Below are 14,602 nucleotides of genomic sequence, written 5' to 3' on the forward strand. Positions count from 1 at the left end.
CTCGGGCAGGGCGGGTCTCTGCAGCTGAGACCAGCTGAAGACGCTGACAGTTGGAGGCCATCTGACCACTGACCCCACTCCTGGCAACGCGGTCATCTCTGTGTCCACCAGCATAGTTTTCAGCACTTACACATCTCTTGAATCTTGCAACCACCTTGGAGCGCAAGCAGAGCAGAGGTACTTACCCGACTTCACAGATGGGCAAACTGAGGCTGCACATCAAGTGAGATAGTGCTGAGCAGGTCCTCTAAGCCAGGTCTTCAGGGTCCTCCTCCAGTGCCTCTATGACCAAGAACAAGGACTCAATGAAAATAACAACTATTAGTACTGCAAATGCTAACAGTTAGTATTAATCACTAGGTGAACGGCCAGGCGCTGTGTCATAAACTTTGCATATTAGTTCATTTAAACTTCCCAACAATCCTATGAGCTGACTTCTAGAATTATCCCCATCTTGGGGACAAGTAAACTGAGACTCAGAGAGGTGATGACTCTTGCCCAAGGTCACTCAGCTAATAAAGCAGGGTCAGAGACTCACACCCGGGTCTGTCAGGTTCCAGTGCCTGCAGGGGCTGTGCTCTTAAACACCGGGGAGATCTGAACCCCCCGCCCAGCAGGTGGGGCTTTGAGGGCTGCAGGCTGGTGCTCCAGGTGTGGGCAGGCTGGATGGAAGAGCCCAAGAGACAGACATCACTTACCGAGGGAGGCAGTGCTGACTAGCTGGTCCTGGTGGTGGAGCCTGAAGCAAGTCCCTCCCACTCAGGGCCTCTGGGAAAAATGAGGGTCTAGCCCCTGGGCATTCTGAAGGATCTTCCCTAGAACTCCTGACCATCCGGGTTTCTACTTTGGACTCATATCTGGAGCCACCCATGGCTTTCTAGGCCCCTTAGGAAACCCCTTGTATGGCCTGGCCCCTCTCTCCTCCCAGCTTCCTGTCCTTAGGTTGGCCTGGGCTGTGAGCATCATATCTGGTTCTGTGCGGCGATAAGTCAGTCTCTGCGCTCTGCCATCTCCCTTCTCCACCACACTTGTTATTTACAAAGCACATTTGGCCCTGGGTCTGGTGAACCCTGCCTCCCCCAGCCCTCCTTTCTTGGGCTCTTATGAGCCCTTTGGTTTGGGAAGATACAAAGGTGGGTGGGAGGAAGAGGAAGCAGGAAGCGGCATGTGTGTGCGTGCACGGGGAATGGGGGAGGCACTGCAGGGGCTCCACGTTCCTCAGGGAACCTCCTCCAAGAAATTTCATGCTCCAGAGAGAACCCATAAAATCAAAGATGTGCTTCCATGTGCAATAATTTATCCAGAACAAGTGATGAAAGCTTCCTACCCATTAATCATTGGGCAAGAGGCTAATTGATTTACAGGCATGTGGTCTGTGCAGAGCTCTGGAGGGTTACACATGGCGTGAATATGGATGTGACATCATCTGCTCTCAAGCTCAGCTTTCCAGGCCCTCCCCACCTCCACCTGCTTACTCACGTCCCGGCCGCTCATCACACTGCACCCGAACTTCTAATACTTTCTTGAAGCTGCTCTTGCTGTTGAAAAACCAGAGCCAGGGGTTCTGACTGTGCCAGACGGGTTTTGGCTGCTTTAAACTGGTCACGACGGGCTCAAACCACTTCTAACCAGTCCAAGCAGGTTCTAGCTAATTCCAACTCTGACCACATCAGGATGAAAACTGGTCCAATGTGATCTGATAGGATCACACCAACGGCGTCCTTTTAAAGTAGATTCTGGCTAAATCTAACTAGATCAAACCAGCACTGCTCAGATCAAAGCAATGCTGACTGGTTTCATCGAGCCCAGGTGGGGTCCAGCTCAGCCTGCCTCTTCTGCTCTAAAGCTGTTCTCATTGAAATGGCCTCTCCCTTGGCCTCCTCTGGGAAGGTGTGACCCTGCTGACTGTTCCTAAACAAAAAGTGGGTGGGTTATATGTTCTGAGATGATCTAGAGAGGGAGGCTGCTTTTGTACTAATAACTCTGTTTACAGTTTGCTGGGTGCCTTTACACACACCGGTTCACATGACCCCCACAAGAAGTACCTGGGCCAGAGGTTCATATCCTGCGCCCACTGGGCCTTTAGAGGGACTGAGAGATAGACTCGAATCTCAACCTCCCCACCCAGCTTTGGGGCTTCAGTTTCCCTTCTCTGAGCCTCAGTTTCACGCTCTGTAAAAGGGGATAATAATAGTGCCTACGATTGTCATGGTAAAGACTGAGAACGATAATCTAGGTCACAACACTTAGAACAGTGCTGCGACCCACAGCAAGTGCACGTTAATTATTAGCTCTTTTTTAAAATTATTATGATTACTGTTGTTACTGTATGATTATTACTGCCATCGTGTAAACAGAAAACTACCTGGACTCATCCTGCCTTTCAATCTCACTTGAACCCTAACCCCGCCTGGGCCATGGCCTCTGGCTTCCTCTCCCGGAAGGCTCACGGGAAGTTAGAGCATTGATTTCCACAGTGTTTTCCACTCTGCCCCACCAGATGAGACCCAGGGCTATCCTGGGATGCGTTTTCCAATACTGCTCCTGAGAATTCATCACTTCTAAATTGTCTTCTGACCACTGGCCGAGGTTTCCTCTTTACTGAGAGCTTCCTACGGTTGGGTGAACTCCCCTGGGACAGAGGAAATGGAGCGAGCTTGCAAGGGGTGGGCAAAGCCAAAGACCCTGTGTGGGGAGTGGGCTTTGAGGGGCCTCTCCTTGGGCTGAGGAGAGAGCCCTGAGCTGAAAACTCGGGTCCTGGGTGTCCCTGCCCGCCTCCAGGCCTCTGTATGGGGGGGGGGACTGGCTGAGGGGGGAGGGTCCTTTGGGGGCCCTGGGCGTTCTGGGGAGCTGGGTCTTTGGGCCTCTGGCCCCTGCTCTGATGGGGGTCATGGCTGGGGGGGTGCAGGAGGTGAGGGGGACAGAGTGTGGCAGGCACCTCACCCCAGGAACGATGCCAGCAGGACCCTCTGCTTCTCCCTCTCTCAGTCCCTCTGTCTCAAAAACAAATTATGCACACTCTACTCAACACTCAAAAGCTAACAATTTATATAAACTACCTTTGTCGAGGGTTCAGTGTGTTCCAAGCACTTTCCTGCATCTGCCGCTTATCATCACACCAACCTCACAAAAGAGGTGCTGTTATCACAGCCTCTCACACAGGAAGACGTGGGCTCAGAGAAGGGAGGTCTAACCCCCGGCTTTGGCCTTAACCCTCTACTGCCCTTCTTTCCCCTTCGTTCCTTCTCTCACCACCGCCCCCCTTCCATGTGGCAGCTTCTCAGCTGGTTCCTCTGTTGCTCATCTGAACCCACTGGAAGCTCTTGCAGGGCCGGGGCCTTGTCTGGGGAGGCCCGTGGCCCGTGCTCAGGACCTGGTCTGAATGGGATGTAGGTGCGAGGGCAGAATGACCAGGACGTGAGCACGGCTGCTTAAGATGGTGGTGAGACAGGGCTCAGACACCAGCGAAATCCCTGGTGGAGAAGGGAGTTCAGAGACCACTCCCACAGCAGCGCTGGGCTGCCAACCTCCGCTTGTATACCACCTCTGCCGAGAAGCTCACCACCTCCCACCGCAGCCCTGACCCCACGAGCATTTCCAGCAGCTCCAGCTGCATCTAACACCCACTGCAGCTTCAGCTCCAGGGACCACCCCTCTTAGGAAAAGGGACAGGAAGGAGGCGCAGGATTTATTAAGTGTCCTTTTCACTTCACACACGGTACAGAGCAATGGAGGTGATCATCTCATTTAATTCTCACAACAAACCCATGAAGTAAGATCTCTTGCTGGCCTCATTTTTTTTTTTTAGATTAAAAAAATTTTAACTGTGGTGAAGTACACATGAAGTACAATTTACCATCTTAACCCTTTTTTTTTTATTTTTATTTTTTTTTGCGGTACGCGGGCCTCTCACTGCTGTGGCCTCTCCCGTTGCGAAGCACAGGCTCCGGAAGCGCAGGCTCAGCGGCCATGGCTCACGGGCCCAGCTGCTCCACAGCATGTGGGATCTTCCCGGACCGGGGCACGAACCTGTCTCCCCTGCATCGGCAGGCGGACTCTCAACCACTGCGCCACCAGGGAAGCCCCATCTTAACCATTTTTAACTGTACAGTTCAGTGGTGCCCAGAGCATTCACATTGCTGTGCACCCAGTCTCTAGAACTCCTTTATCTTGCAAAACTGAAACTCTGTGCCCATTAAACACCCACTACCCAGCTCCCCTCCCCAGTCCCTGGCAACCACTGTTCTACTTTGTCTCTGAATGTGCCAACCCTAGGCACCTCGTGTAAGTGGAATCAGACGGTTTTTGTCTTTCTGTGATTACTAGCACCATTTTAAAGCAAAGAGATGGAAGCCAGAGAGACTAAGCCACTTACCTACTGTCACCAGCTACTACATGACACAGCCAGCACCGGAGCGCAGGCTGCCTTTGCCCGCACAGGCCCACGCTGCCCTTCTGACTCAGCCGGGCCTCACAAGCCGTCCCTGCTCTGGTGGAACAGCCGAGGCCCTTCAGTGTCACAGGTGCAGGGGCAGTTGTGGGGAAGCCCGGACACCTGGGTCCAGGCCTAGACATACCAAGGAGAGGCTGGTTCTTATTATCACGCCCTTGAATGCGGCATGAAGGTATTTAGCCCATCCGGGCCCCCTGCCCTAAATCTTCCTCAGCTGCTCCCTGAGGCCTAACCTGCTCTTCCAGGCCCTTTTCCTCAGGAGATGGTGCCGGGGTTAGACAGCCTCTCAGAAAAGGGCATCGGGAGACTTATGTTCCTGAATTTCCACTTATAGCCAGACGCTTATTGTTCATTCTGAGGGACAGATCTTTGTGAGTCCCCATCAGTCAGGATGTCTAAGTTCGGGGCAGTCAGAGAGCCTCAGAAAGAGACCCTGACCTCGAAGAGTTCCCTGAACTAGGAGGGGCGGTGTCACAAGCATAAGTGATTGCAGGCAAGGTGGGGCTAGAGGAACACTCCATGAGAAGCATGGTTAAAGGGCTAAGGGAGTCTGTGGGCAGAGGTCATTTCCAGGTGGGGCAATCAGGGAGGCCTTCCTGGAGGAGGTGAGCTGGGAGGATCCAGACAGGGTCAGCAGTGGTGGGGTAGGGGGAATGGAAGTGTAGCCCAAATGGTGGAAACAGCCTGAGCACAAGTACAGAGGCCTGTGAGTGTCCTGTCCCCACAGTTAGGGCAGAGCCCAGGTCCTCACTGTGTGTCAGGCAGTACTCAGTAAATATGCACAGAACATGAAGGTTCCTGGGGAGGGGGAAGAAGAGGGGAGGAGACTTATCCCCTGATTCGCCTGTCTTCCTCTTCTCCCTCCCTATCCCATCAGGGTGCAGACTTTGCAAAGGTGGTCCCCCTTCAGAACCGAAGCTACCCCTCTGATGTCTGCAGCTCTCTCTAGGAGAAAAGAACAACTGAGGGCGCCAAGAGCCCTGGGTGGCCCCTTCAGCACCTTGCACATAGCGGCTCTCACAAAATGCCTTCCTTATGACTTCTGTTTGGATGGAAGGGAGACAGACCAGGTGCTGCTCCTGTTTGCTGCCCGGAGTGCTGGCTGTGAGTCACCTGGAATTTCCTAAGTGAGTCAGAAGGTAGAGGAAGGGGAAGGGGTAGGCATGTGGAAAGAGAATAAGAAAAAAAAAAAACAACGATGCACTAAAATATAGAAGAGGCAGAGAGCACCCCCTATTGTGGGGAACTGCGAGGTCATCGAGGAGGTGGGAGTATTAACTAAGGTGGCCTTTGAAGACAGAAAAGGTTTTGAGAAGTCAATATGGAGAGTGGAGGTGAGGGCAGGCACCCCACGTGGAGGGAGGTGCATGGGCAAAGGCCCGGGTGGGACGGTGTGGGCCATACAGGGACAAACACATGTTCACCTTGGCTGGAACCTAACAGGAGTGACGAGTAGTCTGGAAATTGAGTTTGGAGATGAGCAGAAGGGCCAGATCACAGACACTCTGAAGCTGGACTCTCCTGGGAAGCCTGCAGAGGACTTTTAGAAGTTCCTGAGCTGAGAACTTTAGGAAGAGCATGCTGCCAAGTTGTCACAATGCACTGGAGCCCAGAGAGGAGACTTGCATGGGGTCCCTGCAGAGGTAACACAAGACGGACCCACAATGGCATTGCAGGGAGCAGAGAAGGAAGGGAGACCATTCCACAGAAACACAGACTTCTAATCTATCTTTCTGTTTTTCAGATGGGAAAAATGACAAGAATTGCCCCAGGTCACCCAGCTGTGTAGGTAACTGACCTCCATCCGCTACCTCAGGGATGGTGATCATCAATCGATTGGTAATGGTTACTTGAAGGGCTGTGTAGAGAAAGATTCTGAACTGGAAAGAGCGGTGTGATTGATTAATGATGTCTGCCATGAGCAAGGGAATAGAGGAGTGCAGCCTAAGAGCAGACTGTTTGCTATCTCTGCTCCCTTAAGCCCCAGGGTGAATAGTTCTGCCTTCCCTCGCTTACATAATAGCTGCAGGGATCAGCAAGATCACGTGTACAAAAATGTTTTGAAGACTACTGAGACTGCATAAGTAGGAGGGGTTGTTCCTATGGTTATGCATGCCTCTCTTGGTCACCCTGATCCTGGTGCCAGAAAAAACACACAGCCCCCCGATACCCTCGACAGCTTTCACCCACCGAATGTCCCCAGCATGTTGACTTGCTTGTTGACTAAGGTGGGCTTAGTCACAGTTGGCTGCACAGGGGCTGAGTTTGGGGAGCATAAGGAAGGATGACATATTTTATAACCACAGACCAAGGGCACCATAAGTCACCCAGCTCCCTGGCACATGGAACTGAGGCAGAGTCCCTTTTGTGATCAGCAAGGGCCTGACCCTGGTAGGATGTGCAGCCATGTTAACCATTTCTGCCACATCCTGTCAGTTTCCAGCTTCAGCTCATCATGGGCTTCACTCTGTCCCTGAATTCCAGTGTCACGATGGATAGAGGCTCATCCTCCTGTTTGTACACCTGAGTGATGTCACCTTACCTACTCATTTGCTCCCAGAACAGTGGACCCCCAGGCCTGGAGAAGTCCGTTCCTGCAGGGTGGAATCCAGAGGGATTTTCTTTTCATGGGGGTTTTGTAGAGAAATGGCTTGGTGAAGCAGAGACTAGATTCAGACTCACAGGATTGTGACCCAGGCTCTGCCACTCACTGTTTGTGGGACCTTGAGTACATCACTTAATCTCTTTGTACCTCAGTTTCCTCATCTGTGAAATGGGAATAAACTCAGCTGCTCTGCCTAGCTCCCAAGGAAGGGTAAGATTTCACTCTGAAATAAATTTATGTTCTTAAAGACTGCCAGGTTTGGAAAGACCTTTCATACCCACTTTCATATTTGAGCCTCACAGGGTTCCTGTGGGGTAGGCAGAGCGCGTTTATCATGCCCATTTTCCAGATGAGGAAACCGAGGCCCAACGTCACATGGCTGGTTAGAGGTGGAGCCTGGACTTAATTCCAGGTCCTGTTCTCTGTTCACAATGATGCCAGGAGGAGGAGAGATGTCAAGATGCCGTCACAGGTGGGAAGGAGCATTGCAGAGACAACGGGGCCACAAGAATGGGATGTGGAACCAAATGCAAGCACCTGGCCACGGCCCTGGGTGGGGAGGCCCTGCATGAGGGCTCCAGGTCAAATGCTGGGCCTGCCACACACCCCGGCCTCTGCAGCCACCACCCTCCTGCTGTGGGGCCCTGCCCAGCTTCCACTGCCCAGCGGTCCCTGCAATCTGTCTTGGGTCCTCACATGCCCTCTCTTGCCCACACTTGGCCCATCCCTGTGCCCTCGCTTCTGCTGGTCCTCCTTCCAGAAACACCTTCCCTCTGCCCACCTTTGACTCCAGGAGAGCCTCCTTTCCTGCCAGAGGGACTACCCCGGTGGGTTCGGGGCTTGAACCCCATCACGCCTAGCTCCACGCTCATCCCTGCTGTCGATTTACCACTTAACACGTATGGACCCTGGGCCGCTCAGACTCCCCAGCACCTGCCACGGGGCTGGGCACGCCGGAGCCGCTCAGGACAGGTTTGTCCAATTGAACCGAATGGAGGATATGGCTCCTCTCCCTGGGCCTCGGTTTCTACGCCCGTGGAGCGGGGTTCTCAGCAGCTGCTGTGCCCACTCCCCAGCCAGCATCAAACTGAGCCTACGGAGACTCGGGGTCTTTACAGACTGACAAGTAGCGAGTGAATTCCAGGTGGTTGCTCCTCATGCACTGTCCCCACTTAGCTCTCACCTTTGAAGTCCCCCCAAAACCCAAGCCGGCACCAGTGCTCCCAGAGGCCACTTCTCTTTAGCTGGGTGGTGGGTTTTCTTCCGCATGCCTGACTGAGGGTTCCTGGGGACAGGGACCCGGGCTCTTAGCCCTGGTTGTTCCTGCATAAAGAGCCTTCCCTGAGGCCACAGGTGGCCAGGTGACCATCAGCTGCACAGGCCCCTGGGCTTCCCCAGCACAGGCATTTTTAACCTAGGCCTGGAACCGCCGGAAAGTGTATGCAAAATGCGGGGCTGTATGTACAGATGCTCACGTGTGACATCCCAGAAAGGAGGCCCACAGCGCTCGCTGGAGTCTCCCAGGGGCCCAGCACCCCCACAAGTGTCACAACTACTTCTGTGACCTCCTGTCACTGTCTCATCACATGAGCTGGCCCCGTGTCTGTGACCCCAACCAGACCATGACTCCCTGTTTTCATATTATGAGCACTGGCCTGCAGGCCTGCCACACAGTGTACTGGCTCAGTACACTGAATTGGGAGCTGAATAATTGTACATTTGCTGCCCCCGAAGGTGGCCATGGCGACCCCGTTAGGGACCTTTGCCTCTTGTGTCTGGATGTAGAACAGGCTGCCCGAGTCATACGCTCCCTCTCAGCTCTCCTTGAGTCACCAAAGAGATCACATTTGTGGAATACCTGCTGAGTTCCAGGCGAAGGCTGTGCACATTCACCTACGTTACCACACAATCCTCCCAACTCTATGAGGTGGATCAGTCAGGGAAGTCAGGTTATGCTGCAGTAACAAAGAGCCCCTCACAGCTCATGGTCTATACCAGACTCGTCTCTCACTTATGATCTTGCAGCCTGGCTGGGACTCCTGTTCCACTTCATCCTTGTTCTCACTCTGAGACCCAGAGCGACAGAGCAGCCACCACTGGAAATACTACTGACCGTGGCAGCAGAGCGAAGAAGGTTCTGGAGGGCCTTGCATCAGTGATTACACAATCAGGCTCAGAAGTTACACACATCATTTTAGCTGACAAATCGTCAGCAAGAACTAGTCACACGGCCCCACCCAAACACACAGGTGCTGAGAAACACCTGGCAGCAGGAGGAAAATTGCCTGCATCATCCCCATCTTACATTTGTGGGCATGGCAGTTAGCAGCCCACCCAAGAGCATGCAAGGGAGCAGCTGGGCTGGGAGCTGATGCACTTGACCACTGCAAAGCTGGGGCTGTTCTTTGGTACCATCCTGCCCCTGAGAGGGGCTGCCCAGGGTCCAGGAACAGCCTGGAGCTGGCTGAAGAACCTTTAGGGGATAGGATGGGGTCAACAGACCCTTGGGGTCGAAGCCTTGGTGGGGATGCTCTAATTTGTGGAGTGTTGAGTGAATGACAGGTGGTAAGATGTCACAGACCCCCTCTGTCCATCAGAGGGGTACTGAGTTTCTCCCAGATGTCCAGCTAGAGTCTGACAGTCCAGCTGGGGAGGAGGGATGGACGCAGATGACAGCCCCAACGTCAGTCTGTTGCAGGGGCGAGGGAAGGGGACTAGGTCAATGTGGCAGATTAGACACCTACATCTTCTTTCGCTGCCCACTCAGTCCTCACCACAAAAACCAGAAAGGGTGACTTTTTTTTTTAAGTATAAAGACTGGGGGACAGGAGAAGAAACAATGGCAACAAAACTTTGGGAGATAGAAACCCAAGACAATGGAACAGTGACACAGTGGTGTTACTTGAGGAAAGCCAAGCACCAACTCAGCTTGCACTGCAGAATCTTCTGGACCTGGAGGCTCCAGAAGCTCTGGAGGGGCAGAGCAGAGAGGGGCTGACAACAGGAGAACTGAGGGAAAGTCTAAGAAAAAGACAGGCCCGGCTTCTCTCGCTCCACATCTCAACAGCTGGGTTATCTTCTTGGGGGGTAACATCGGAGGGTCTCTTGATGGGAGAGCACCAGCAGAAGTGGAGGGTAGGGTATATACCATCCGCTGGAGAACTGCGTGAGCGTATCATAATACTGCCAACACCACCTCCACCCTAACCCTCTGTCCCATTCGGCCCCCGGAGCCCTGGCAGCCAGGCTTCCCCCTCCAGGCAGAGACAGGAAAAGTCTTTTCTGCAGAATCTGAGCTGCTCAAGAAGAGTGGTCTAAAGGTCCTGACATCAGGAGTTCCCCAACCAAATGACCCAGCGGCTGGCCCACAGGGACTCTCATAGCTGATGAGCTCTCAGAGCTTCCAGTGAGCTGGTTAATTCCTCACCATGACATGTGAGCCTACGGCCAGGGGTCCCCAGACACTGAAGAGAGACCCTGACCTGGAAGACCTCTATCTATCTATAAACAAACAGAAAAAGCAACGTGGAGGAATCAGACTCTGCAGTTAGAAGAAACTGCAAAACAAACAAGCAAACGCTGTCATTAATACCCTCAGAAATATACAAGATGAGATTATAATCATGAAACAAAAACAGGATACTATAAAAAGATAACAGTTAATTCCATACAAAAGCAGCTCTTCCTCCTCACCCTTCTCCTCTGCCCCTCCTCAACAGTTCAAAGGTCATTAGGTGGAGCTGGATAACAGGTGTCTTCTTGGGGTCAAGCACTGGGGTGGAGGCTACACAGAGTGCTGAAAACCATGTGAGGTGAGGCGGGGCAGCTGAGGGGCAGCCTGGTGAGAGGGGAGGACAGCATCCCTGTGGAGGAAGGTGGCTGCAGTGACCGACAGAGGGGTGTCAAAGCCTGGGTGGGGTGAGGCGGGCATCGGTGGTGGGAGGTGGCAGAAGTGGGAGACTGGTTCCATAAAGAAGGATTAATCGGGTAAGTGAATATTAGAGATAATGGGAGGTAGGTTCCTCAGCATCAGAAAAGGGAGTTACAAATATGAAAAGGGACAGAACTAGATGGAACTGGGGTGGTGACTGGAGTGAGAAGTTTCAGGTTAAACTAATGGATGGATGGATGGACAGATAGATAGATGGATATGAACACATTATGTATTGCTATAACATGTAAACACAATAAATACACATATATCTATAGATAGACAGATAGATGATATAAACACATTATGTATTGCTATAACACGTAAACACAGTAAATACACCTATGTCCCCTAGCCCCAACCACAGAGAGGGCCTGGGAGCAACAGCACGCCAATAGCAACAAGTACACCTAGCCCCCAGATCCTGGCTTCGAAATACATTCTCCACTTTGGGACCCAGGGCTCCTTGGAGAAATGCCTGATTCCAGAACTGGGGCAGAGAAAGTACCAGATGAGCCTGAAACATCTTGTGGTGGCAGAAAGCAAAGAAAGGCTCAAGGAATGAGAGGAACGTGCCAAAAGGACGCAGGTGCCACCTGGAAGGGACTCCCACTAGGCAAATCGGCGACAGTTTGAGCACCAAATTATGTAATGTTGGTAACAGATTATAACCCATTGAGCAGAATCAGAAACCTTGAGTCCATACTCACACAGATAAATAAACTGAACAGGATAGTTACATGATGTCAAAATACCTCCCACAAAATGCTTATCCGTTACAGACGGCAAAAGAATAACACTGCAGTGGAGAAATCTGGCAGACACACCCTCATCAAGTAATCAAAGTGAATGTCATCAGGAATTGGACACATTGAATCCTGTCCATTGGTAGGATGCCATGAGAAGACAGCGTCAGAGAAGAGCACAGAATTCCTGCCACGGACGCAGGACCTGAATCTAGTCATGAGAAACGTCAGACCACCCCCGACTGAGGGACATCCTCCAACAGCTTGGTACTTCTGAAAATCAAAGAAATATGAGGAGAGACTTGACAACTAAATGCAAGCATGTTTCTGTTCTGGCTATCTTGCTACACAAAATATCATGGCAAAACATAAAAGGAGGCTGCAGATTAGGTGACAGAGATGTTTCAGTGCTGACTTTCTGATTTTGAGGGCTACAGTGTGGTTAAGAGTATGTCCTTGTTTGTAGGAAATAACACAAGAATTCGGTGTACTTGGGGAATCATTTCAGCAACTTATTCTGGTTCAGGGAAAAAAACGACTTGTACTATACTTGCAACTTTTCTTTATGTATGACGTTGTTTCAAAAAGGAAAATATTAAAAACGAAAACAATCGAACAAGTAAAAAAAGTAAGGCCTGGGCTTCTCTGGTGGCGCAGTGGTTGACAGTCCGGCTGCCGATGCAGGGGACACGGGTTCGTGCCCGGGTCCGGGAGGATCCCACATGCCGCGGAGCGGCTGGGCCCGTGAGCCATGGCCGCTGAGCCTGCCTGTCCGGAGCCTGTGCTCCACAACGGGAGAGGCCACAACAGTGAGAGGCCCGCGTACCGCAAAAAAGAAGAAGAAAAAAAAAAAACAAGTGAGGCCTTTCTTGGCTCAGCAGCCGTGGGAGAACTTTATATGGCATGTGTCTTTGTTGGTGCAAGGGCGCCCTCTTGTGGTTTTTATAGCACAATGCAGCGCCCCCGCACTCGGTTGGGTCTGGGATTCTGCTACTCTTTCCCAGATTTTCACGGCCTCAGAGGTCATCTCATCCAGTCCCCTGGCTCAGGCCATGGTTTCTCCTCACCTAGATCACCCTTAAAGAATCACAGAAAACAAATCCTGGGCTGAGCTAAGCCCATCTTAAGTGGCTGGGCACTGGCTAGCAGGGAACTTGTTCCTTCTCCAGAAATCCAGGAGTCTGGGCAGGCAGGTGGGCCCCAGGGGCCTTGGAAGTTAGGTTACACGTGACTTGTTGAAAAAAATTTTAATATCATACCTTTGTGGTGGAGGAAAATGAAAGCATCTCTCACCGTCTCCCCGGGAAGGGGAGTCCATGACTATGAGTTCCAGGGTCAGGGAGAGGTGGGCAGAGTGACAGCCTTTGATACGTTTCAGGGGCCGTCACCAGGTATGGTCCATCCAGGGGGTCGGGGGAGAGCATGGGGGCTAGAGAGCCTTAAGGGTCAGAGAGGCGGTAACTTGGCACCTAGAAGATGGTGGGTTCCTCTCCGCACCCTGCTGGGAGGGGTGGGAGCTGTAAGTTCCGAGGTGGCGTCCTGTACCTGCTCCCCATGTGGACGGGGGCTTGATGGGCTGGTGGTGGAGGTTAGGGGGGTGGACCGGGGTCTTCAGTGGCTGTAAGTGCAGCCAGCCCCACGCAGCAGGGAACAGAGGAGAAAGACCAGGCCCCACGCAGTCATGTGCAGAGGAAGGGGCAGAGGCCACGTCAACAGCCACAGCCCAGACGACAGGCCAGGCCCTGCCCTATGTCCCCAGACGCCATGTAATCAGACTTGCTATAGGATCTAAGAAAGGGATGGAAAATAGGGTGCTGTAGAAATACACAAAATTGGCCCTTATAACGGGTTCAGGAGGCGTGTGGATTCAGGCTGAGCTTGATTTAGGAAAGCAAAGAACAGTGAGGTTTCTGAGATCCAAGTGTAGAGGAGACCTCAGACCAGTCACTAAACAGGCTCCTCAGAAAGGGACCAGGCTCTTGGGGAGGAGCTGGGGGTGGGGAGCCGCAGATATGTGAAGTTAAAGCTTCATTTCTCTTTATCACTATTTTTAAAAATTCATGTGAAAAGGGCATACGTTCCAGAAAATAATATGAATGCTCATATAAGAGGTCACCGTACCATTGACCATTTAGGGGTTAGCTTCCACGGCCAGGGGATTGAGGACGTGATCTCAAACCCTCACAACCACTCTGCAGAGAACTACTGTTACCCAAATTTTCCGGATGGGGAAACGGAAGCTCCCTGGGGGACGGTGGCTCTGCTGAGCTCTCCCAGGTGGGTCAGTGATGGGCTGGGATTAGTCCAGCTCTGTCCCTCATTCCCTGTGCATCTCTGGGACTCGGGCCCTGGTGTGGTAGGCAGGCCCGAGCCTGAAAGAAAATCGGCAAAATGGGGCCATGGAGAGACAGTTTGTGGAGAGGTCTGAAGATGCCGCCCTGTGACAGTGCCTGGTGGTGGCCTGGGGACCGCTGATGGCTGAAGCTGTCAGGACGACAGGCTGGATGTGGGACAGGAGGGGAGTAGTGACAAGCTGGGGCCCACCCGGCACCTCCATGTGTCTGGCCTGACCCCAAACTCTGCACTTCACTTCCATCTTGCAAATCTCACCGACTCAAACCCTGCAGGGAAGGGGATTCTGGGAAAGGCAGTTCTGAGCTAACTGTGGAGGGGAGCAGAGGTGCCAGGTTGACAGCCCAACCCAGAGCAGTGACCCGAGGGCCTCGCCTCGCCTCCGGGTGCGTCGAAGAGGGGAAGTTGGTCTGGCAGCTGCGCACCTTTGGGAACCGCCCCTCCCTGCCGCCAGCCCCTCGCACGTTAGACACAGACACAGGCAGCCTGCGGGCCCCTCCTGCCCAGGATCTGAG

General features: G+C 52.7%; 1 protein-coding gene across 1 annotated transcript in view; it reads right to left on the bottom strand.

Annotated features, from left to right (window-relative positions):
- Nucleotides 1–282, bottom strand: part of SMAD3 (SMAD family member 3) — a 192,291-nt gene extending 192,009 nt beyond the window's left edge. The window contains exon 1 of the mRNA XM_060294076.2: nucleotides 186–282. Coding sequence (XP_060150059.1) covers nucleotides 186–220 — 35 coding nt within the window. The 5' untranslated portion in view covers nucleotides 221–282. The remainder of the gene's footprint in view (nucleotides 1–185) is intronic.
- Nucleotides 283–14,602: the final 14,320 nt, after the last annotated feature.

Source organism: Globicephala melas, chromosome 2 (assembly GCF_963455315.2).
Source record: "Globicephala melas chromosome 2, mGloMel1.2, whole genome shotgun sequence".
Lineage (NCBI taxonomy): Eukaryota > Metazoa > Chordata > Mammalia > Artiodactyla > Delphinidae > Globicephala > Globicephala melas.